Consider the following 25,814-nt stretch of genomic DNA (forward strand, 5'->3'; position numbering starts at 1 on the left):
AAGGCAGGGGTCTCTCTGTTTATTAAGGCCTCTCATAGTGTCTGCACGCAGTTGGTGCTCAATAAATGTTTGTATAATGAAGGAAGAGTCATATTGTTTACTGAAAAGAGCATGCTTGCAAATCAGACGGATCTAGATTCAAATGTAAATCCCATCTGATATCTTACTGCCTGTGGCACCTTTGGCAAATTATATAATCTTAATAGATATCAGTTCTTTCATCCGTAAGCTGGGTACAGTTCATTCAAAGTGTGGCTACGATTACTGATTATGAATATGTGTCAATATTAATAATTGCTCAACTCCTCTATCCTTTCACTTAACTTCCCTTGAGCAACTGAGTCAAGACAATTGAATTAGGTATTACCTTCAAGGTAAATATGCATACAGCATTTGATTACAACTTAAATGTGTAATAATTAATTCAGTTATCACCAAGAATTGTACATTTAAAATGGGTAAGTTTTTGACAAGTAAAATATACCTCAATAAAGTTTTAAATAAAAGAAAACAGTTATTATTATTAGGCATGGCATGTCTGTTGGTCATTGCTGATAACATTTGGTGAGATTAATCTTTTCTATTGATTATTAATCAAAAGGGAATAAAAGATGCTATAGTATAGAAGAAACTTTTGTTTCTATTTTAGCAAAAGAGACAAATAATAGTTTACTTTCTTTTAGCTTTGGCTCCAACTTTTGAAATGAATCCTATGAAGAAAAAGATCCTGGCTGCTAAAGGAGGAAGAGTTATAATTGAATGCAAACCTAAAGCTGCACCCAAACCAAAATTTTTATGGAGTAAAGGTACAGAGCGGCTTGTCAATAGCAGCAGGTCAGTCCAGAAACTAGAAATCCAATTGCAACTCAGTACTTGGGAAAGTTTACTTTGTAGAGAACTTGTTTTCATATTCATAATATAAATATTTTTTGTTCTAACTTTTCTCCCCAGAAGATATCACAGTTCTAAGGTAAACAGAAATACCCATCACTGTCAGTATCTATTATAAACAGAATTCAATTTTTAGACTTCTAGAGTTTATAAGGAATTTTTAAAATTGAGGCTCAGAGGTTTGTGACAAATTACCCAAGGCCACAAAACTAATTAACAATGGGAAATAAAATAGGGTCTTTCTAATTTTTCCCCTAATAAGGGCTTCTATAGCCATTCATATTTGATTTAATTTTATGCAATTAGCCTATTAAATATTTCAGTAGGGAAATAAAAGATGATTTTAAAGTACAAATCACCTCTTCCCTCTTCTGAAGTGAACAGGAACTTCTAATCTTCCTAACTATCTATGGGGAGAAGGAATGTTGGGAAAGAGGAGAATTGGGATGTGAAGGTTGGGGAGCAGCAAATATTTCAAGCAGGGAGCACAGCATGTGCAAAGGCCCTAAGGCAGAGAGCAGAGGATGTATAAGGAATGTAAGAACTAAAACCAACATGGCTGTCTTTAGAGTAAAATGGAGAACAGTTTTAAGGGATGACACATAGTAAGCCAGGTCATCAGTAACAACATTTTCTGTGGCTTCATCTAAGAGTAATAGAAATCTGTCTAAAGGCTTAAATAAGGGAGGAAAAAAGTAGTTTTTGCCTTTAAAAAAATATTCTAGCAAAAGTATAAAAGATAAATCTTTACAGTAATCCAATAAAGAATATAAGGTGGGTGTTATCTCTGTTTTGATGATCTAAAGCCTGGAAAGGTTTAAAGTGACCTTCTGAAAATATATCAGTAATCTCCAAGCCAGAACTTGAACTTGTGCCATGATGATATGGAATGAACACATGGCAACACAGTTCTCTTATTAGGATAATCACAAGTATGGTTGTGCATGAGACAAAGCTGTGGTGGGGGAGGGATGTGCAAGGACAGCAGCTGCTTCCCTGAATACATTAAATTCTACAGGTAATATGTCTGACTAAGATTTATTAACACTTTAACAAAATGATACTAGAAGAATCAGTGTTAAAGGAAAAGTCAATCTGTGCAATACGGGGTTGAAGCTTTAGCAGTCAGATAATGAGTGATGCAGACCATGATCAGAAGGTAGTTCCAATTTTAGGTATTCACTACTGCAACAGCCTCGAGCATAGCATTCCCTGTTGGCTGCACTATTAGCTCTCTCTCCTTAATGAAAAGAATCTTGCTCTGATTCTGATGAGGACTCATGCCATGGGCCTCTGCAACCACAAATTTCTCAGAACCATGCTTCATGGATTTGTTTTTCCTCAATACCAACATGTGTTCAAAAAAAGAAAAGTCTAGCTCCTAAAATCTTATTATTTTAGTCCTGTCTTAATATTTTTAAAGTATTTGAATCAAACTGTATGACCTTTTGATGAAAGAGTCTATAAATCTAATTTTTGCTCACTATGTTAACCCATTAGTATCTCAGATTATTTAAGTATCTCTTTATTATAGATTTGGTATTTCATGTAAAAATAAGTTTGAATGTTATAAAATAGTATGTATTAAGAAAAGTTAAACTAATAATTACTTTTAGAGAAATATTTCTGTTGAAAATAATATTCAAGGAGTAACGGAATAACTGTCTTTGAGCATAACTATAATCTCATTCTGATTAATATAATTACCTAAAAACTGTTCCACATTACTAAGTTATCTCTGTGCCTGGTAAATGGTTTGTAAAATAGCATATGCAGTACTTGCAATCAGGAGAGCGGAAACATAAATCTTGATAAGTTGTAATTAAGTTCTCAATTGTATGATTTTATTTAAGGTTAAAATGATATGCATTCTCCAACAGAATTTCTTTGTAGCTGTTCATTTATATCCAATGGACTGCTATCAACTCTAAAATGGTCTTTATCTGAGCCATTTATATAAGAATCTCTCCAAGATTCTTTTCTACCCCAGAGTTGGTGTGCTTTAAACATTAACAGATAAGATGGAGGTTATACTGGAATAATTTTGGCAACAATAAGTGACTACTTTATTAAAGACCAGATGGTTCCTGGCTTGTTTGACTGTTTATCTATATGATATAATCTGAAAATGAGGATAAGATTCTGATAATTTAACTACATTGACTTTAGAATATGGATCATTATTCAAAAACATCAAGTTCCCTAAATACTCTTACTGAAATTAATTTTAATATCATGGACAAAGTACCTGAAAGTGTAGGTGAGCTGAACAACACAAGAAAGTATAAACTTTAAAGATGACAATGATCAATTGAGAGCTAATATATGTGAGAAAACTAAGAATATAATGTAGGTTTTAGAAAGATTAATTGTTGCTATTGTTTCTATTGCAACTTGATGATAATTTTCATTGCTTTACTTACAAAATAATTAAATGGGAGGGGGTGGAATATTGGCTAAGGACTTACACTAGAGCTTAGCGAGAAAAAATGAGACACGTTAATGTTAGTACTGTGTTAATATGAGTTCTATGAGACGCAGATGCCAATGCGGGATTAACCATGCAAGAGATTTATTAATGGCAATGCCTAAGAAGGAAAACAGAGAAGACTCTTGGTGAAGGCTGGGACAGCCATCTGAGTTTCAGGTCTGATTCTAAGTGAAGGAGAAATGGAAGGAAGGAAGAAAGGCTGGGTAGAAATAGACTGCAGTGCAGATCTAAGAGAGTGTGGTAAGACCACTGGAGAGCGTTCCAGCTAAAAATGCCCATCAAAGGAGCCTGATGTCTACCTGGAATATGCAGCCTTAAGATTCCTCCTGGATTCAGTCATTGGCTGAGAGCAACCTGTGGAAAGTGTTGTCTTGGCTCAAACACAGTGATGGATTTCTGAGTGCAGCAGCTGGAGCTGTGGATCAATTACACTCCTCACAGCTGGAGAACATAGAGGGACATTGGCATAGCTTCCACAATATCAAATAATTACTTTTATGTTTATATTTATATTATGATACTACATTATTTCTTCAATAAGTAAAAAGTATTCTGAAATGAACTTAAGTTGGAACTGGAGAGTTAAAGACGAGCAAGGAAATTATGGAATATATTATTGGTGAAATTTTTGGTGTTTTCTTATATGGAGATTTTTATTAGTAAGATATGTATGTAGTAATTTTCCTTTATCAAGCTCTGCTCTTAAAATGGAATATATGGAGAATTGTTGGTATCTGTTTGTACAAAGCTTCAGAGATAAATTAAGGTTTTGGAAATTATATATTTAAGGAAAGTAAAAATCAGATCTAAATAGACATTTCTCCAAAGAAGACATACAGATGGCCAATAGGCACATGAAAAGATGCTCAACATCGCTAATTATTAGAGAAATGCAAATCAAAACTACAATGAGGTACCACTTACACTGATCAGAATGGCCATTATTAAAAACTCTACAAATAGTAAATGCTGGAGAGGGTGTGGAAAAAAGGCAACCCTCCTACACTGTTGATGGGAAGGTAAATTGGTGCAGCCACTCTGGAAAACAGTGTGGAGGTTCCTCAAAAAACTAAAAATAGAGTTTCCATATGATGCAGCAATCCCACTCCTGAGCATATATCCAGACAAAACTATAATTTGAAAAGATACATGCACCCCATTGTTCATACAGCATTATTTACAATAGCCAAGACATGGAAGCAACCTAAATGTCCATCGACAGATAAATGGATAAAGATGTAGTATATATATACAATGGAATATTAGCCATACAGAAGAATGAAATAATGCCATTTGCAGTAATATGGATGGGCCTAGAGATTATCATACTAAATGAAGTAAGTGAAAAAGAGAAAGATACTATATAATGTCACTTGTATGTGAAATCTAAAATATGACACAAATGAACTTATTTACAGAACAGAAACACATTCACAGACATAGAGAACAGACTTGTGGTTGCCAGGGGGGAGGGAGATGTGGGGGGGATGGATTGGGAGTTTGGGATCAGCAGATGCAAAGTATTATATATAGGATGGATACACAACAAGGTCCTACTGTAAAGCACGGGATAGTCAATATCCTGTAATAAACCATAATGGAAAAGAACATCAAAAATTTAAAAATAAAGTAAAATCCAATGACAGGCAATCCAATATTGAATCTAAGTGCAATGCATTATATAGTAAAGTTATATAATAAATATATAAATTATGTGTAATATATCATAATATATGTAATATTTATGTAATATAAATTATATGTAAGAGTTAGGTGTAATAAGGTTACAAATAATGAGTTTTGGGTCTCTTGACTCCAAGGAAGAGGCAGACAGGCAGAAGGAAGAGGGAATACATTTAAGTTCTATTAGTATGAAAGATTTAGTTTCTGTTCATAGAAGAATTTCCTAAAAGTAATCTGTTACAGAAGCTTTTACTAAGGTAGGTTTTACAGTATCATTCTTTGAAAGTTCCTAAAATTAAAATGTTTGTATTCCTCTGTGGCTGTGGAAATGACAGTCTGTTCTAACTACTAAGTCTGAAGTCCTGGGGTCACGTTCCTGGAAGATCTGGGCTCATTTCTTTCAGGCCTATGACTGGTCTAAGTCTGTCTCACAGTGGTTTAAAAGTCATCTTATGGTGGCATGTAGAGAGCCACTGCTTCAGTTAAACTCCATGTATTTCATACGTTCAAAAACAGGTTGATCGAGTGCCTACTCATTGTTTCGTGTCTCACTCCTTAAGGAGTTCCTGGAACATAGTTTTTTGTTTTTTGGTTTTTTCCTAATGATTGTATACATTAATGAATATGTTACCTTGAGATGGGGCCACAAACAAAGCAGATACAAATTCCTGACATCAGGATGTTACCATCTAATGCCAGGATAGATTAATAAGTAAAGCTGAAGTATGTCTGATGAAATATGTGTTAGGAAGAAAAATCTGGAAAGAGGGATAGCATGGGGAATGCCAGGACAGCAGCAGTGCCATGGGTGGGTGTGTGCATGCCATACTAACTAGAATTTATCAGACAAAGCTTTACTGAAGGTGCCACTGTGCAAAACCCTGAAGGTTGTGAGAAACAGATTGTGAAAATGACCAGGGCCTAAAAGGGCAAACCAAGGGCTGTGGCTTTTACTATGCATGAGATGGAAAACTCACTGGAGGCTTCTGAGCTGTAGAGTGACGTCACTGAACCAAAGAGTGACATTGTATTACTTATGCGATGTATGTCTTCATGTCTGTCTGACATGTGGGAAAAGAAACTGTGTAGAGGCAAGGTTGGCAGCAGGAGGGCAGTTCGAGATTACTGTGATAAGTCCAAGAAAAAGATGAAGGTGGTTTTCCAAAAAAACTTGATGCTGAGAAAGAATATTCTAAACAAAGGCTAGAATGTTTCATCTTGAAAAAAGTCTCTGTCAAGCAATTTATGTAAAACTTTAATGATGCTAAGATGTTAGTGTTTTTAATCTAAGACATAGAATAGTAATGTATTTCATTAAATTAATTTTGTGAAATATGTATTTCTTTCATTTCAATAGAATAGTCATTTGGGAAGATGGCAGCTTGGAAATCAATAACATTACAAGGAATGATGGAGGTGTCTATACATGCTTTGTAGAAAATAATAAAGGGAAGGCTAATAGCACTGGGACTCTTGTTATCACAGGTAAGAAACCATTAGATTAACTTTACTTTTTTTTTTTAAGTTTGACAGTGCTTAATTTCTAATGTACTATAAGACGTGATTCAGCACTAAGCTTATAAGACAATCCACATTTTGATGTTTCCATTTCAAAAGCCTTCTGGGCAAATCTCTTGTTTGATGAAACTATTCTTGGAATTTGAATTTGTAAGCATCTTATTCTTTTGCACAGAGATTTCAACTATATTGATTTTTATTTTTTAATGTACCAGATAATATGGTGTCTCGTATTTTTTTGAATTGTGGTTTACTCCTTTATTTAAAAATGTATAGATCCCACACGAATTATATTGGCTCCAATTAATGCCGATATCACTGTTGGAGAAAATGCAACCATGCAGTGTGCTGCTTCCTTCGATCCTGCACTAGATCTCACATTTGTTTGGTCCTTCAATGGCTATGTGATCGACTTTAACAAAGAGAACATTCATTACCAGCGGAATTTTATGGTATGTGTTTTATTTTTCATCTTATTAACATCCCAACGCCCCCCCCATGTGTCTGCATTGCAACTGCTATTACCATAATCATGTACATGAGACTGGAAAACAGGCAAAATTTTTTCATGGGTCTCCTTATATTAATTGTAGTATTCCTGAACCTTTCTAAAAATGGCTAGCCCTGAGGATTTTGGTAGCGATATTAATCAATAAATATTCGTTGTGCTTTAGGTCCATTTCCTCTTTATTATAATACAATTTTTATATTAATGTCTACTCTGCCTCATTATATCTGTAGTATAGGTTCTGAGTGCCTTCACATTCATTTTAAACGAAATAAGAGCACAGAACTTATCCTTTGTTATAGTGATGACTTTATGGCATTTATTTTATTCTTTGAGGGTAAGAAATAGACAAGTTATATATGTGGGAGTGTTTGGAGAACTAGTCCATGCAATTTTTAAAAGGCTTAAATGGCTGTATTTTAAGAATAAGAAAGCTTACATGATACAAGTCCTATAATTAAGCATAGTGGTATCGTTGTATAGAAATGAAAATAGAGGAAAAAGACTGGGAAGTAATGCAAGTATAACAACTTGCATAGGAACACACTTGTTGTGCTGATAGGGCTGCCTAAATTACAGTGCATTTAAAGGGTAAATTGATCACTGCTCCTGCCAGTCTGTTCTTTAGAAAGGCAATCATTCAGGAACCTAAAGACCTATTTAGAACATATGCTTAGTTAAGAAAACTTTAATTCTAATTTTAGAAGTCAATTATTAATAAAAGTTTGAATTAACTCAGTAGAATATTTAAGATTTTCAAGTCCTATGAACTCTGAAGTTTGATATGTATCTATTATAATATTATGTTTTCAAATTGTCTAACTCTTTTAAAAAAATTCTTCTAGAACTTTCCACTTTAAAAAGCCAAAACAAGTTTTCAGTCAGGTTAAGATGGTTTTTAACTGGATGGAAACATTTATTCTTAAATTTTTATTAGATAGATTCATAGAACAACTATCAATACAGTATCAATGTTTGTGCCTTCTATATGTTAACTGTATTTCCAGTTTCTTTCTTTTTAATCTAACAGATTTAGCTAAAACTGTACATCTACAGTGAATCTACTGTCTTTCAGTTTCTGAAACAAATTTATATTTTAAAAATAAACAACTGAGAATTTGTAGAGAATGATTTTAACATTATGCCATGTGATATTTTTTTGTTATATGTCTATTTTGATGTGCTTAATTATAAGAATGCCCAACGTTAATAAATTTGGCACCATTGTCCTTAATAATTTCTTCAAATTGTGTTTTGTTTTGCAAGAAAAGCAAATACCACTCAGTTTTTACTCATTTGAAGAAAAAAAGTGAGCTAAACAGAGATTTTATTTTAAAAAAGTAGACTTTTGAATTTGCTTGGTGTTATATATTGAATATTTTCTAAAATGCAACAAGCATAGTTTATACAAGTAGTTACTTATAGCTGCAGTAGAGTCTCTGAAAATAGACCCTAAATGAAGCTGAAACTTCATATGTGGAGCCTCTTTATGTTCTTTAAAATAAGTTACTTTATGTTGATTGACATAAATAAACATTTCAAAAAAAGAAATGAAGGAAGGAAGGGAGAGAGAGAGGGATGGAAAGAAGAGAAAGAAAGTGAGAGGTGCAGGGGGAGGAGGAGGAGAGGGAAAAAGAATGAGAGAGAAAAAGACAAAAAAGAGAGAAAAACACACAAAAAAAGAGAAATAAGATAAAAGAGACTCATGGCTTGAAAAAAGAGAAAAGTAAACCACTGAAAGACTAATTAAGAAATAAATATTAAATTAGGTCATAACAATGTAAGAGACTTTGGTCATCACTAATACTCCTTCCTTTTGTGGATGTTAGCCACAGGGGTTCAGGTTGCTGCCCCTCAGGGAAGCCAGAGCAGACCCTGACTGTGAGCCCGTGCTCTAGCTTCAGGGGCTCAGTTTCAGCTTCATTCCACCAAATAAGGAGCATAATAACAATCAGCGGCATAAAACATACTCACTGGTTAAGTAGGCAACTTCAGTGAGTAAAAGTATCAGAGACACATTTTTAGCACTTTGTAGATGGACAAGTCAATTTAACTCTGTAAATAATTAAAAAACCCAGATAAGAAATGTATTTTAAATTATTAAACTTAATTCTGCCTTTTGAACCTAAGAAAGATCTATGATGCTTTCCCTTGCATCCTCCTTCTCTTTTAAAGCAAACTTCACAGTCACACTTCACTGCTAAATGTACCACACAAATTTGAGTAAAACACCATATGTGTCTGATCCACCTTTTGGAAGACAGTCCTAATGGCTAGTAATTGCTTCTGGGGTCACTAATAGAACACTCAGAAGGAAGGGCTCTTCCAACCTAAAGCTCAGTGAATGAAAACATAACAAGGATGGCAGGTACATCGGAAAGCAAATTCGAAGGAAGGAACGCTGCTGCCTGCATTTGTCTGTTATTCAAATTGCACTAGCAAATACGTCAGTGATAGGCACTAGGGTGTATAAAACAGTGAATAAGACAAACACAGGCACTGTTGAGGTCTATCCCAATGGGACTTTTTCTGCAGACCTATATTGTTGGAAATGCCTCACAGAGTAACTGTGTGGTTTCCTTTACTGAGAGAACTATGTGTTAGATCTGTGGGAAAGAACTTCAAGACAGAGCTGCTAATAAACTATGAAAAACCTAACAGTCAAACTTTTTATGTTGGGTATTGGCATATCCCAATTATCTGTACTGTTCTAAGGTGTGATAGCTTAAGAGTCAATATGGTTTGAACTTAATGCATGTTTAGAAGGTGTCTAAAATTCAGTACCAGGCAGATCCATCTCCTTTGACCCTAAACATGGTCCTAAAGTAAATTGCTTGAGGAAATTGGGTCCCAAAGATTACAGGTGGGGAATTTTGAAGTGTGTCCATATTCCATTTGAGATCAAAGAAACCCAACTAAAAGAATTGTGGACCGATGACATGACTACTGTGGATTGAGACAAAATTCTTTTTGAAAGCGTTATCTTGAAAATTATGGATCAGACATTGGAGATATCAAGGTGATTGGCAGTGGAAGGAATCAGAACATGTGAAATTCCTTAAAAATTTATTGACTTAAATAATTTTGCCTGTGTTACACATAATAAAAAAAACCTTTACACTTTTTGTAGGAAAAAAAGGCAAGCACAGGCTCTGATCCAAAATAAATCAGAGCTACCCTATGAGTTTAAAATTTAAATATAAATGACTTGGTAGCTATCACAGTTAACAAAACTGATGTCATTATCACCATCATGTTTTAATAATTTTAATTGCTAAAAATTAATATCAGAAACTCTAATTCATGAAGAATATAGACATAAAAATTTAAACTTTTAATTTTAAGAACCTAAGTTTTTATTTTCAAGTTTGGCTTCAATAATACGTTATATTCAATAATCAAGCATGTTGTGAGTTTAGCTTGCTATTCTTGATCTTGACCACCATGTGGCAACCGTGCATAAGGTTTCAAATTTCACAGCCTGACCTACTTGGAACTTGAAGCTTTATGAAATTAAACAAATTATAATATATCTATTATATATATATAAAATTATAATATATCTAATATATATCTAATATATCTATATCAAATTAATTATATCTAAGACGTGTGATTTAAATTTTTTTCTTTATACTTTTTCCAATTATATTAATATAATTATCAGGAAAAAAGTAACTATATATTTTTGAAGATGTGCATTTCTTTTAAGAATTTATAGTGACCTATAAAATTTAAATATATAAATAACATTTCTATTACATTTATGATCCTGTTTTATGTAAAACTCTTTTGAATTAATTAGTTTTAAAATGTAGCTATTAATTTTTAAGTTGTAAGTAAACAATACCGATTATAGAAAAATATTAAGAAGTTAAATATCTAATTTACCTGTCATGTTATTTATTCTTTCACTATTCAATAAATGTTCACTGAGTGTTATATCGTTATGTAATTAGGGTCAGTAAATGTTTCATTTGAACTTGAATTTATGTGTTGATGTTAAGTATATATATGTATATATACATATATATATGAATTACAAATTTCAGAACTTTGGAGCTTTGATACAATAAGCTTATAAGTAGTTTATCTGTCATTCTTTTATTCTGTCAAATTTATATGGCAAATACCTATTTTTTCAAGTCCAAATATAAAATGATTTCTATTTTGATTTTCCAGTTCAATAGCTACTTACTCATTTAGAGTAAATACAAAAGCAGAGTCATTTTACTTACCAATTTAATTTATAATCCCTTTTGTTCTATAAAGGATGTAAGACTATCTACCAAAAAATATGTATTTGTAATATATCATTTTATGCCTCTCTCATGGTGGTACCTGATCTGCAGAAATTTTTTTTCAGGAGCTACCTAACTTTTGACACCCACTTTGAGTCATTTTCCTTCAACTATTTGACAGTTCTCCCTGTCAGAGCCATTATTTTAGTTAACCACGTTGAGTTTCTTAAACTTTCTAATTCTGGTATTGCTGCTATAATAGCTTTCTTTCTGATTACAAATAAATGTTAAAATTATAGTTCAGTTAGAAGATTTTACATACCTGCTTTGAATTCATAAATATCATATGAATTGTTCAGAGACTTTGCCACAATCAGAGCTCTAGGCTCCATTAAGCTTAATCTAGAGTCAGTGATTAAGCCTCTCTAAGTTTCAGATTTCCCCCTCTGTAAAATTTTATTAGTAATTCACTTATTTCATTCAGGTTACTTCATTGGGTTTGCAATACTGGTTACTTCATAATATTTTTGTGAGAATTCAATGAGAGAATGCCTATAAAGTGCTTGGCACAAGATCTGGCAGATTGTAAGTGGTTATTACTAATACTTTTTATAATAGAGCAAACATTCTACATCGAAAATTCCAGAAGCTTTTGCCAGATAGTTTTTTTCTGGTTATAGATCTCATTTTTCATGATTTATATTTTGCACTGTTTGCTCTACTGGATACCTAGTTTGAGACAAAAGATTCTAGGTATTTCTTTGCTGAGGGCAATGGAGAGGTAATAATAGTCAACATTTTACTGAGTGCTTGCTGTTTAGCCAGCATTGGATTAAATGTTTTTCATGTATTTCTCAGGTGATCTTCATAGCGGTCCTCTATGGAGCACATATTACTGTGATTTGTCTCAATTTCTGAGGTGGGGAAACAAGATTTGAAACGTTAAGTAACTTGTCTAAAGTCATACAACTTGCTGGTGGCAGAGAGAGGATTTGAAACCAAGGTGGTTTGATTGTAGACACTGTGGTCTTCACCACTTGTTTCTAATCCACTGACTGGTACTCATGTCTATATCTATTTAAATAACCTCCCTCCCATTATTTGAAACACGATAAGACAGCAGTTGAACAGCAGTTCAACTCCTAACTTATTCTATCGTCTTGTTTAATGAACTTTTTATGTTCAAAGTTATCCAAATTACTTTATTCTCCCTACACGATTAGCAACCTTTGCATTACATTTTAAGTCAAGTCTACAGAGTTTCAGATTGTCTAACTATAAAATTCTAGGCAGTTCTTAGTGATCTCCTTTAGAGAGATAGGTTATGTGTGTGTGTTTGCAGGTGTGTGGACATGCGTTTGTTCTAACTGTATAGACAGCATTCAAAACAAAAGTAGACAGACTTCTTACCCTAAGGCTGAAAGAAAATATTAATTCTACTGAACATGTCACAAAAGTGTGTTTAAATCTGAAACATTATCTCATACTAGAAGATGTTATGAATTTGAATAGATGTTTTGCTTCTGTGCATGCAAAAAGAGAGAAAGAGAAGCAGTAATAAACAGAAGTCTTTTTTTTTTTTTTTTCAATTTTGGCTCTCTGTCATTATTGAACAAGAAGGTAAAGATTGTCCAGAGTTATGGGGCAACAGGTTACAGCAGAAAAGGAGTGTTAGGCCATAATCCAGACTAAGACAAGAATCAAATTAGAGCTGAAGAAACAACAGAAAACCAAGCAGGCACAGTGAGATGATGTAAGCCCTAAAATGGTTGTTCCAAACCAGGAACAATTTTTCTCCCTAGGGAAATTTGGTCACATTTGGAGACATTTTTGGTTATCACAACTGCAGGCAAGTGGTGTATTATGGGCACCTGTCTAGCACGGGTGCTGCTAAATATCCCATAATGCCAAGGACAATCCTCCACAACAGAGAATTAACTGGTCCAAATTATCCATAGGGTCAAGATTGAGAAATGCTGTTCTCAAGGGAGATTTAAAAAGAAAAGACTTAAGAATAAAGGGAATGAAAAGTTTTAAGCATAGTATGTTGGAAACAAAGAGAAGTTATATTATTTTGAGCAAATGAGAGTGCTGAAGACAAAAAAAGAAATTATAAGAGGATAGATAAAGCATTTTTCAAAATAGTATCAGTAGTAGAGGATAGATTGCATGTATTTTGCAAATTCAAGACTCTTAAATTTTGGGAGAAAGAAAGAAATATGTGAAATGTCCCCTGACATAGTTCTGCGGGCCACACAAAACTCACAAAGGCAGGCTACCTGTGCCCAAGTTGTTTCTCTACTAAGAGTAATTAATTGGAAAAGAGAGAATTTTATCATCCCTCATTCTGTCTGAACTTTCTCTACCTCCCTTTCATTACCCTAATAAAACTTTACTTACACCTAACTATTCTATTTTATTTTGCTATTTTCCACCAGTAAACATGGAGGGAGGTAGGCACCTATGCTCACTAGAGGTATCTATACTTGGATTGGCTTCTTCTAGATCATCACACTTCCAGGGCAGAGATCATGCCAGCTAAAGTTATTCTCTAGCAGAGACTCCCAGAGTCTAGCCTTTAGGAAGCATTTGTCAAAGATAATGTTAAATAATTGGAATTAAGCACATATAGCAGCAAGTCTTTTTTTTTCAGAAATGTACCGGTTTGGAGAAATTTCCAAAAATTCATTCAAAATTAAAGTCCCATTTGTTTTACATAGAACTCCTTGCATACTTAATCATCACTGGAATAATTATTCTGGCTCTTTATGCTTGCAAAATACAGTATGTATATAAAATAAAAAGAAGGGGAAATAAACATATAAACTTTTGGTGTCTTAGGAATTTTATTTTATAATTTTACATTGTCAGTTTTGATGTTTTATTTACTATGTAACACTAGAAATATACTATTTTGTCATTAGCTCTCATATTCCCAAAAACCTAACTAATTTTTTTAAAAGCTAGTTTTTAAAACAGAACATTATCTAAAGATCTGGGATTTTGTTGTTGTTTTGCCCTTGACAAGTTATATGATATCGGGCAAAACAGTCAATCTGTGCCTCAGGCTTCTTATCTGTCATATGAGGAAGTTGGGCCACAGCAGAGGTTTTGAAAAACAACAACAGAAGGTTTTTTAGCAGCAGAATTCTTTCTGCAAAGAAAATTTAAATTAGAACCCCAATAAATTTCAAAGATGAAGGTAAAGTTGGTCTGACTAAAGAAATTGTACCCACGTTTGTGAGCATATGTAGGAGACCAAAGCCTTAACTGTAGGGCCTCTCACATCTTCCTATCCCAAAACACATCCCATTCTGATCCCTTCTTTCTACCAAGTGATCCATGAAGGTCTTCAGAACCCTAAGGCTAATGGAAACCAATTTAAAAACCATATAAATTAAACAGTGTTCAAGTTTTCTTTCAACTCGAAAATGTGGGTTCTAAACCCAGGGTTTGATGGTTTTGTCCATCATTTAAAATGCTTAGTAGACATCTAAAAGAAAATTTCCTTCCTTGTGAGTTTTCACTTAAAATGGTCCGATTGATCAAAATTGAACTCTTCAGCCATCAAAATAGCCAAATTTAGGGATATTCAACATCTCCATTGATAGTGTAAGTACAGGGTGATCTCTCAGTAATTATCCTCAACTATTTCCCTAATATATTTAAGTGTGTATATTTGTAATGATAATACTCATTTTCATAAGATTTTGTAAGTTATATCTTTTTAATTTTTTTTACATTCAGGTAAACTTAATGCTGATGCATTACTTAAAATAACACTAACTTGAATATTAGATTATATTAGGAAATTAATGTTAATTATGTTGTGTGTGAAAATGGTTCTGTGATTATTTAAGAGAATGGTCTTACCGTTTTGGAGATTCAATTTAATGTTTTGACAAATGAATTATGATGGTATCAGTAATTTGTTTTTTAAGGGTTCAACAATAGATAGACAGCTAGATAATTAGATAAAGTGAATATGGCAAGAAGTTTACAACTGTTGAATCTAACTGGTTAGTATATGGGTGGTCATTGTACTATTCTTTCTATTTTCTTATGTTTGAACATTTAAATAGGTTAAAAATTAAAGAAAGAAAGAAAGAAAATATAACATATTGTATTTTTCTTGTTATGAGAAAATATCCACTTTTACCTACCAAACTATGAATCTAAATTCAATTGTTTGATCCATGAAGCACTACTTTGGCAACAGCTTAACTTGGGGAAAACAGGTTAACTATTGAACCTTCTACCAGTAGCTTAACTTAAAATCTAAAATTCCTTATCTGTAAAATGGAAAGATTAAACATATCTCCCTGAGTCTTATAAAAATTAAATACGAAACATATATGTAAAGTAGCTAGCACATTGCAAGGCATCTTAAGGGCATTTAATAAGCTAGATCAGGTATTAGTAGGAGTTCATAGTAGCTACAGCAATGGCAGTAGCAATAGCAGAAGTTGTAGTAGCAATCTTAATATTGATACTAGTTGCAGCAGTAGTAGTATCCTATTAACGGCAACAGTGGTAGCAGTAGTAGTGGTTGTAGTTACAGTATTATTGTGTCCTCATCTCTAAAATACAGTTAAGAATAGTACCTCTTTCCCAGGGTTGTTGGTATAAGTGAATTTGCACATGTAAAATATTTATAATAGTCCCTGGCACCTATAAAACCCTTACATTTTTTCTTTTTTTTTTTTTTTTTGCTCGTGTGTTGGTGATGGTGGTGTTAAAGTTTGCAGTTACATCTGATGAATTTGCTACAGTTATTCTTTCTTTAACCTAGCAAGCCAAAAGTAAAAAAGAAAAATGTTTATTTTTCATGGATATAGCATGTATCATACATATTTAATAATTTTTGCTTACAGGTTTCTAGAGTATTCTCTTTAAAGGCTATGCTTTCCTCCAATCTTCCATATTTGTCTCTTCATTCTGAACTTCAATGGAACAAAAGAGATGTTTTTATAGAGCCATTATGACCTCTAAGCTTTATCTAGACCTTGTATATACCTTATGGCATATTTCTTTGTTCATTATGATTAACTGAATTTGTTAATACAACTTAGTAATTCAGACTTATTTGTACTGCAGGACTGCTTTTTCAAAGTTAGTTCATGAGGGAGTGGAAAGGAAGGAATAGGCATTTATATTTTGGAAGTCTTTTGATTTAAACTTGGGAAATTTCTAAGTGGTAAACCACATATACACTTTGGAACATCCCTGAGCTGTGCTATCACAATTTCCAGTATGTGATTCAACTCTCCTCATATGAAGGGAAGTATCTTGTAATTCAGCCAAGCTGTGGTTTTTAGTGAAAATATAGAGAGCATTCGTATCTAATTTGTGGCTAGAATGTGCTGAGAGCCATGATCTTTACTTGCTTTGTAAGCGTTCTGTCGACCACTGAGAACCTCAACTTCTCCTGAGGTATGGAAAGTGCTAGTGCCATTTATAAAAATTTCAGCAAAGCTTTTATACATACACAACTCTATTGGAAATGATATAGCATATTTTTTCTTTACTTTCCTTTTGAGGTGTTTCAGTGCCACACCTTCACCAAATATAGACTGAATGAGAATAAATGCTAAAGTCGCTTATTACTGCTTTATGCAAATCGGCCTATCATTACCTACCTAAGTCCTAATGTTTAAAACAAGGCTAACTTTTAAAATGAGTTTAGCATTAAACTTTTAGAATAGTTTAATTAAAAGTTTTTAAGGAGTTTATTCTGAAGATTCAATAAGTATAACTTTAATATGATATTTTAAGACAAAATAGTTTGTGTTTTTCATTACCTGTGAAAAGTATGAAAAGCATGACCACATTATTTCTCTCAGGATTAAATAAATGAATATGAAAACAGCACTGTGTTTCAAACTGAGATTTTGGGGGAAATTATAGCAATTTCATTAAAGAAGATTATTAGGTGTACAGCATTCAAATATTTTACAAAGGGTAATTATAGTGTCGCAAATGTTTATTTTTATATTATTTTTCTGCTTTCATTTTTTTATTATAAGGTTGAATTTTTTTTTCTTTTAAGATTGAATTTTTTTTTAATTTTAATTTCTGAAGTATTTTATTTTTTAAATTCCAATCTAATCCCATGGTTCATTGAAATAGTGGAAGTTTAGCAACAGGATTACCTTTCATTTAGATACATGAAGCAACCCACATAGTGAGTTCACATAATAAAAGCATGCAATAGAGCTAAGTGCTTTTCATTTTATGCAAACATTATTCTTTCTCAAATATAGCTATTATCTTGTGTCATAATAGTTTAAAAATATTTTTTAATATCTTTCCATTAATGAATATTTAATGTCAAAGTTCAGTACTATGATATATTGAACTTTAAGGATGTTAAAGCACATTAAAGCAGTCTGTTTTATTAATATATAGTGTTTAAATTATTTTATTTTACTATAATTATTTTATATTATTTTATTTTTTCTCACTAGAAATTTTCTCAGAAATATTTGTCAGTTAGCATGTACAATGGCTCAAGAAAAACTCTTTTATTATTACCTTCCCCATATACACAACTTTACTCTCTTCTTACTTTAAATATTTTAAAAAAGAGAGCTATAGGTAATAAAATAATATTTCTTTACCACCCCCCTTAGGTGAATTCTATTTAGTATGATATGTGGTATTGGCCAACTACAAAGTCAGGCAGAGTCCTCAAGACCATCTTCAGTTCTGAAACCAACTGCAAGTTCCAGGAGTTGCCAAAACCACTCTTAGTTTCCTTGTGCTAGAGGGAACTCACAGAATTCCCTGAAAGCTATTATGCTCATGGTTACAATTTATTACCCAAATAGCATGCAGATTAAAATCAGCGAAGGGAAGAAATGCATGGGGCAGAGTCCAAGAGACGTACCAAACATAGAGCTTCCATTGTTCTCTCCCCATGGAGTCAGGATGCATTACTCTATCAGCTTTGGTCTGTGGCAGTAGGCACAGAGTATTGCCAACCAGGGATGCTTTCTTGAGCTTTGATATCTAGAGATTTAACCAGGGCTTAATCATGTAGGCCTTGATTGATTGATTGATTGCCCAAATGGTTAATCTCAATATCTAGGTTGACTGATAACACATGACCCAAAGCCCCTACCCTAAGTCACAATGTTAGTCTTTCTGGCATGGTCAGTCCCTACTCTAAAACTATACAGGTGTGGCTAACTGCCACCCTAAATCACGTGATTAGAACTATTCAGTATGACCCAAGACACCCAGGCAAAGAAAGAATACTACAGGTTACCTTCCAGAAGCTGAGGGAAAGGGCAGATCTCTCTGTAAATTTGTGATTTGTATTACAAATTTTGAATTTGTAAAGGCCTAATCCTTTACAACAAATATGGGTGGTTGAAAAACTTAAAAGTGTACATTTTCTTATATGTCAACTGCATTCTTTTCTCTATAAGTTTACACATTATTCCTAAAACATTTATATTTACTCATGAAATTAGTTTACAAATAATTTGAAATATATTATTAATTCATAGCTGATCTCAGGTATATAGATAGCTATAGTTGTTCTCAATTCAGCTATTTTATCTTATAATATTATTATCTTACCTGAAAAATCATATGAAATTACTAAAAGAATTTAATAAAAACATTTTAGATAATAGGTATTTTAATTCATTTATGCAATATTTATTTGTTGAATTCCTCCTGTATGTCAGATATCACAATACATAATTTGTATGTAATAATAAATAAGACCTAGCCCCTTCCTCAAAGAATTACAGCCTAGTAGAAGAAATGGACAACTAAATAATTAGAATAGAAAGGGATAGTTAAAATGAAAATATGCAAGGGGCAACCACCTAACCAGGACTTTGGATTCTAGAGAAGAAAGGGGCATCTAAACCACGACTTGAAGTTAGCCAAGTGATAGAAGTGGGAGATGGGAGAATCCAGGCAATGCAAGTGATATGTACAAAGGTCTGCAGGAAAGAGAACACATGGTAAAATGTAAGTTTATGGGGCACAGGAAGTGGGAAAAGAAGTAGCAAGAGTGTGTCCTGACATCAAAGTGTCTCATTATGTGCTTACAAAATTCTGCCATTGTGATGAGCTATATGAACTTGCTATCCTAACTCTGCTTGTACCTGAAAAGAAGTAAACATGTATTATCTTAAGAGCAGATGCCAGAAGTCTTAATAAGCATGCTGAATAGTGCATTCAAACAATGTATATTTGGTGTTATTATATCCCTGGGACTGTGCTGGTCTTAGGGATACAGCACATACAGCTGTACACATGTAACACAGGGATACAATGCTGAAGAATTCAGGCATGTTTCCTCCTCTCATAAAACTTACAGTCCTTCAGGGAAACCAACTTTAATCATATAATTGCAAAAATATTTTATTGTAAATGAGATATATAATATCACATTAAGTAAAATGTGCTATGGCAAAATGTAACAACAGAAAACAGAAAGACTTGCTTAAGGAAATGATTTGAACTGATATTGGTGGGGGAGGGTAAATGTTATTTAGATGAAGGTGGTAAGAGGGTGGGGTATGAAGAGATCAAATTCCAGGAAAGGAAACACCTTGGAGAACCAGAGATAGGAGATAACAAGATACATTTAAGGTCTTAAAAAGGGAATGTTCTTCTGGAGAGAGGAGTGTAAGTGAAATGGTGGCACTAGTTGAGCTGGAATATTGGACAGAATTTAGAGAATGGAGCCAAGTTGACTATCATAACACTTACGGCTTTTATTCCAAGAAGTGAAACATTTTTAAAGGTTTTAGTTTGTTTTTTATAGAAAGGGATGATTTGATCATAATTTGCGTTTTTTAAAGGTCACCCTGAGTGCTAAGTGGAGAAAAGAATAGATGGGACAGGGGTGAGGGTCATGACCAAATGGGACATAGTAGTTCAGTGAGAGATGTTGGTAGCTTGGACAAGGACAGAGGAAGTGTTGAAGAAAAGGAAGGGATAAATTCAATAATTTGTGATGGAATTATAAGGAAGTTGAAGAAGATGAGAGGTTAAGAATTTTCTCAAACTTTCTGGAAAAATGTGCCATCACAGATGACTAGAAAAGTTGGGTGTTTGGGGAAGGAAGGTCAAATGCTATTAGAAGTCAAGTAAAATGAGTTGAAGAGTTGGGAACCAGATTAAAATGAGCTTAGGGGTAAGAGGTAAAGAAACGGCAAAAGCTAAAAACAGAAAGTAAGGGTTTGAGGAAGAAGTATTGTCAGAATCCAAGCAACCATCCAACAATTAAGCAGTTTAACATGAGGAAAGAAGAATAGTTGTTTGTTTCCAAGGGAAAGAAGAGAAGAGCAGAGAGAGGTAAGATATGGGAGTGGGAGTGAGTGCCAACAAGATGATAGGGAACAGAGAGAGGTGAAGGTCACTGAGAAATCCTTAGTAAAAGTATGACCAACAGGACTTTTAAAAATAGAAATATACAGTGGATGATAATTGCCCTACTTTGTGGGATACAACCAATTCCATGACCTTTAACTCTTTAGTACACCTACTTTACTAGGGAATACTTCGTGATAGTAGGTTTCATGGCAAAATAGAGAAAAGGCTGGTCTGGAGCTCCTTGGTCAAGAGAACAGAAGGAAAGAATTCCCCTACCTTAGGAATTTGAAGAAATTTTGGAAACTGGATTTTTACCCAATCTTAGACCGCAAGGGACAGGAAGACCCCAACTAACATTAAATTGTATGACCTCTAGTTTCATTTTTACAGAGATTTTAATTACTGAAACCAAGGAAAAAGGTGTGTGGCCACTGACCAGTTCTTTATGTGGAGATAGTAGTATTCTATTACAACCAACTGAATCAATCTGCTCAGAAGATAACTATTATTTTTAATTAATCTTATTAATAAATCAAGGATTGCAACCCAAATACTTTCCAAGACCAGCAGGGAATTTAATATGTGAAGGGGCCACCAGCAGAACCAATGGTGGAGCAGAGCATTTATTCCACATATAGTCATTAAATAATCAAAATTTTAAAATTTGCAGGTCTGTCATGTAACAGAAACAATACCTTCATCTATTACGTGAAATATTAACCTAGTCATTAGTTTTTCATCCTTTAATCTATCTGGATATCTATAATTGCAATAGTAAATCAATATTTTTGTTTCTCAGGAAAACCAAGTGTCTATTTAAAAATCGAGTTTTCCAAATTTTTCTCTTAAGAGAGTATTTTGGAGTTAATGAGCATGGACTATGTTACGCTCCTCCAACCAAGCAAACCGAGTAACCATAGTTAAATTACTTGGCTACTCTAAGTCTCACTTTTATCTTTAGTAAAATGGACAAAATAGGACCTATCTCATAGGACTGTTTTCAGAAGAGAATCCCAGGATCTGTATAGAGGAGGCATTCGGTAAATATTAGCTATTTTTAGAAATTGCATTGGGATGGTGTCTTATCATTCACAAGCAAAATTCCCTCAAGCCTCCTTAAAAAAACATATGTTAAACACTATTCTAAGCACTGGAAATAGAGCAGTGAACAAGACAAAAATCCTTGCCCACAAGGAGGTTATACTTGGCCAAAACAGAACGTGTTAGTAGAATTGTCCATTTTGACAGTTTCTGCACACTTTTAGTATCTTTGTAAAATGAACCGTGGCACGTCTTGAAATTAGTTGTTTAGATTGGTTTTACATAACCAAATTATAATTCTTCCTAGCCATACAGCATTTATGTATCTTCATTGATATTCAGCATCAAGATTTTTGGACCTTCACATTTCTTTTTAAAAGACATCAATGAAATAGTTTCATCCTGTGTTTTCCCTCAAAATGCCCTCTGATTATATAAATAATAGAATACTAAAGAAATTAAAGCTAAAAAGGACCTTAGGTAATTCACTCTATTTTTCACTTGAGATACCAAAGCCCAGAGTTTAAGTAACCTAAGAACACACAGACAGTTAACACATCTAAAACAGGTGTTCATTTTGTTAGGGGAAAATGTACCTCTCATATCCTAAATACCATTTAGTTGGTGAAAAAAACGTACTGATTCGAATGACTGCTGTTTTTGCCGACAGCTGGATTCCAATGGGGAGCTGCTCATCCGAAATGCCCAGCTAAAACATGCTGGGAGGTACACGTGTACCGCTCAGACAATTGTGGACAATTCTTCAGCCTCAGCTGACCTTGTTGTGCGAGGTAAGAGTTTCAACATTTTGGAATCACAAAACCAAAGCTATTTGATTTACATAAATATGTATAATCTTCTGGTAACTCTGGTATGAATTCTTATATATTTAGAGTCTCGATCCTTGAGAACAGTTCTTCACCCATGCCTAAGACTGATTTATGCCAGCCAAGTAGTAAACAGAACTGATTTTGTTTTACTAACTACGTATTTTTTAGCAACTTACACCACATACCTCCTACTAAATGTTTGTGCTTTTAAACTTGGTACTTAGCAGAAGTTCTCAGTTCCTGCTAACACTTTTCATGTGTTGAGTAGAGTTTTGTTTCCTTTTTTATTTTTTATGGAAAAAATATACTGGTACTGTTTATTATAACCTCAAGTGTTATACATTTACCAGTATCATCTTAGAACAAAAAATGATTTGTACATGTATCGTGTGTCTATTTGTTGCTGATTTTCAGACTAGTGCTTTTGTTCTTATAAATGATTGAGAATGTGCTTGGATACATGCTTATTGAAAATACAACGCCTTTGCTACTGGTCTCTGCTATATAGCTGTGAGGCCAGCTCGGAACATGCCTTACTTTATTTAAAATCATTCATCAGCTCTTTACTCCCTGCCTACAGAATGAAGACCATTCCTTTTAGCTAAGCGCCCAAGAAGTTCCATGAGGTGTGGTGACCTCGGCCTGTTTAGCTTTAATTTCTCACCATTCCTCCTGACCAACTAGGCCACAGAAATACCCTAGGATTTCTACCTCTCTTCCTTGGTTCACAGCATTCCTTCCACAAGCTGTTTTCATTGATTGTTGCCCAAATCTTATCCATCCTTCAAGACTTGGCTCAAGAAGTAACAAACTCATGAGTCATTTTTTTGATGTCCCAAATATGAGCCCTCTCTTCTAAACTCTCATAACAATTACTACTTTCTCTAATGTGTTTTATAGCAATCTGTACATATGAGTTACCTTCTCTACTAAGTTGTGAAATTCACATATGCATTTTTATTAATATTTAGTGAGTTGCAGAATTCTATCTCATAGTTTCATTGTTCTCTTTTTCCCTCTGTCTCAGTGACATGTTAAAATTTGTATTTTTTTCACATTTTACCTACTAGAAATATTTATTGACCATTTTTTTTTTCAGTCAGCTTTTGCACAATCAGATAAACAATTAGTAAATGAGATGATATTCATGGTTTGTCTTAATACCCATTCTGGATCCAGATCAATATAATTTCACTTAATCTCATACACCTCCTGCATTTTCCTCTAGAACAATGGTAATATGGAGTCCGTCAGTCACATTGGAAAATATTGAAAACCCTCTTACTCCAGTTGAATATATTCTTCAGTAGAGTAATGGAAGTCTAGCTGAAATTTCTTTATCCAAATGAACTTAGGCATTTATTACACACAACCCTTATTGAAAATTAATAAAACTCCAAGGCTACAAAATACTAAATTAAAGGAAGTTCATTTAGGTTCAGTATTTCCATTAGGAATATTTTGTTATCTGGGAAATCTATTGTCTGTGAGAGTTATCAGGGAGAGGGACTATTCACTGTTCTTTCTAGTCAGACCACTAGCTGTTAAGCCACTTCCAGCAATAGTCTATACTTATATTTAATTGAAATTATTTGCATATTAAAAGATTATCATTAGTGTTACAATAAGGATTATATTACAATGCATCAGTGTCTTCATATAACTACACTGCAGTAAGCTCCCAGTATTCACAGGGAAGATGAAGTTTTACAGATGTAGTCAAAGAATATTAATAATCTTATCCATTCATACTTAGGTAATTAATAATCATCATACTCTGTATTTTTTACAGTAAAACCAATATAAAAAAGGTATAGCAGGTATTATGTGAAAATATAAAGTTGTTTTTTGTTCTAAAGCCCTTTAGTCATAGGAAATATAACTTAAAGCAATGCAACCTGGCAAGTGCACTTAGTAGAAATATGATATGATATAGCATTTTAAGTCCCTGCACTATAGCAGGATGTTGAAAAAACTATACAGGTAGATAAAAAGTATTGCTTAATACTGATAAAAGTCTGAAAGTTGTAATCATTCTCCAAACATTATTTCTAATAATATAAAAGATATTCATTTTATATCAAGAGAAATTTGCAATTCAAATAGTCAAATACATTTCTGCATAGGTTGTGTCAAAAATGTATATGAAGTAGACCTTCAAATATGATTTGTATATTTAAATCATGGAATATAAAAATAAAGTTTTCTTTATTTCTTATAATAATGATGAGTAATATACAAAATGGCATAGTATGCCTAATGTAATATTATTGGTCCATTTATCCACTTAATTATGTTTTTTCATTTAGTCTAGGAAATCATAACCTGGAGTCCATGGACAGATTTCAAGGGGTTCATGGATCTCCTGAAATTGAACTGAATTGAGTTTAGGATGGAGGCATTGAATTAGTTAAATATGAGTGCTTCTGTAACATTGCATCTGATTTCATGGAGCTTTTTACCCAGAGAAAACTCACTCCCCCACTTATCTGTTTAATGTTTGGTAGAACAGAGAACCAAGGAAGACAATAGCAATTGTTGTCAACTAAAAACAATTTATAGAAAACTGGCCCAATAATCAAATATAAGCCGTTGTCTTTTTGCAGTAGTCTTAAGTGTTTACTTGTAAAAACCTATAGTACTTCAATTTATTTACCTACTAATTGAGTCCACAGGTGCTCAAGGAAAAGAGACCATAAAATTGACATACATTGCCTATTTCTCCAGTTATGCAAACAATTTCAAGTCATGAGGTAGTACTGGCCATGTAATTTTCGCTTTTGATGTCCAAAACTGCCTTTTATACTAGTTCTATCCTTTCAGTTTGGAAATATTTCTCCTAGTATTTCTATAGTATAGACATTATTTTTGTAAAAGTAACCTTTATTTAAACAAAGTTGCCCTGGAAGCCTAATATATAGAATTCAAACTGCACTGATTGAAAGAAGTGAAAACTGTTTCTTATGGCAAAATGTTCATTCACTGTTCTAAAAACTTCACTGCTCTAAAAGCACCAAAGATTTTAGATAAATCAATAAACATTCTTCATCACAGCCCTGACAAAAGTAAAGGATTACACTCTCTGAAATAGTGAGCATTCAACATAGCCCCTTTAGGATTCTAACAAATTTAGATAAATCAAATATGGAATTATGCAAAAAATGACAAGCCATAACAAGAGAATCAGGAAGGGTTAAAAACAAAACAATATAGTTAGAATCTAGAGTACATCAGATACTCTCATCAACAGAATAAGAATAAAAATAATC

At 33.3% G+C, this 25,814-nt stretch overlaps 1 protein-coding gene and 1 non-coding gene across 6 annotated transcripts in view; both read left to right on the plus strand.

The window, feature by feature from the left end:
• Nucleotides 1-25,814, plus strand: part of CNTN1 (contactin 1) — a 358,325-nt gene that overhangs the window by 236,749 nt on the left and 95,762 nt on the right. For all 5 annotated transcript variants that reach the window (XM_036867150.1, XM_036867147.1, XM_036867145.1 and 2 more), the window contains 4 exons: nt 684-834; nt 6,423-6,550; nt 6,860-7,035; nt 22,386-22,506. In XM_036867150.1, coding sequence (XP_036723045.1) covers nt 684-834; nt 6,423-6,550; nt 6,860-7,035; nt 22,386-22,506 — 576 coding nt within the window. The remainder of the gene's footprint in view (nt 1-683; nt 835-6,422; nt 6,551-6,859; nt 7,036-22,385; nt 22,507-25,814) is intronic.
• Nucleotides 9,593-9,723, plus strand: LOC118902922. The gene has a single exon (XR_005021636.1). It is a non-coding gene; the product is annotated as a small nucleolar RNA SNORA18 (small nucleolar RNA).

The sequence above is a fragment of the Balaenoptera musculus genome, chromosome 10 (assembly GCF_009873245.2).
Source record: "Balaenoptera musculus isolate JJ_BM4_2016_0621 chromosome 10, mBalMus1.pri.v3, whole genome shotgun sequence".
Lineage (NCBI taxonomy): Eukaryota > Metazoa > Chordata > Mammalia > Artiodactyla > Balaenopteridae > Balaenoptera > Balaenoptera musculus.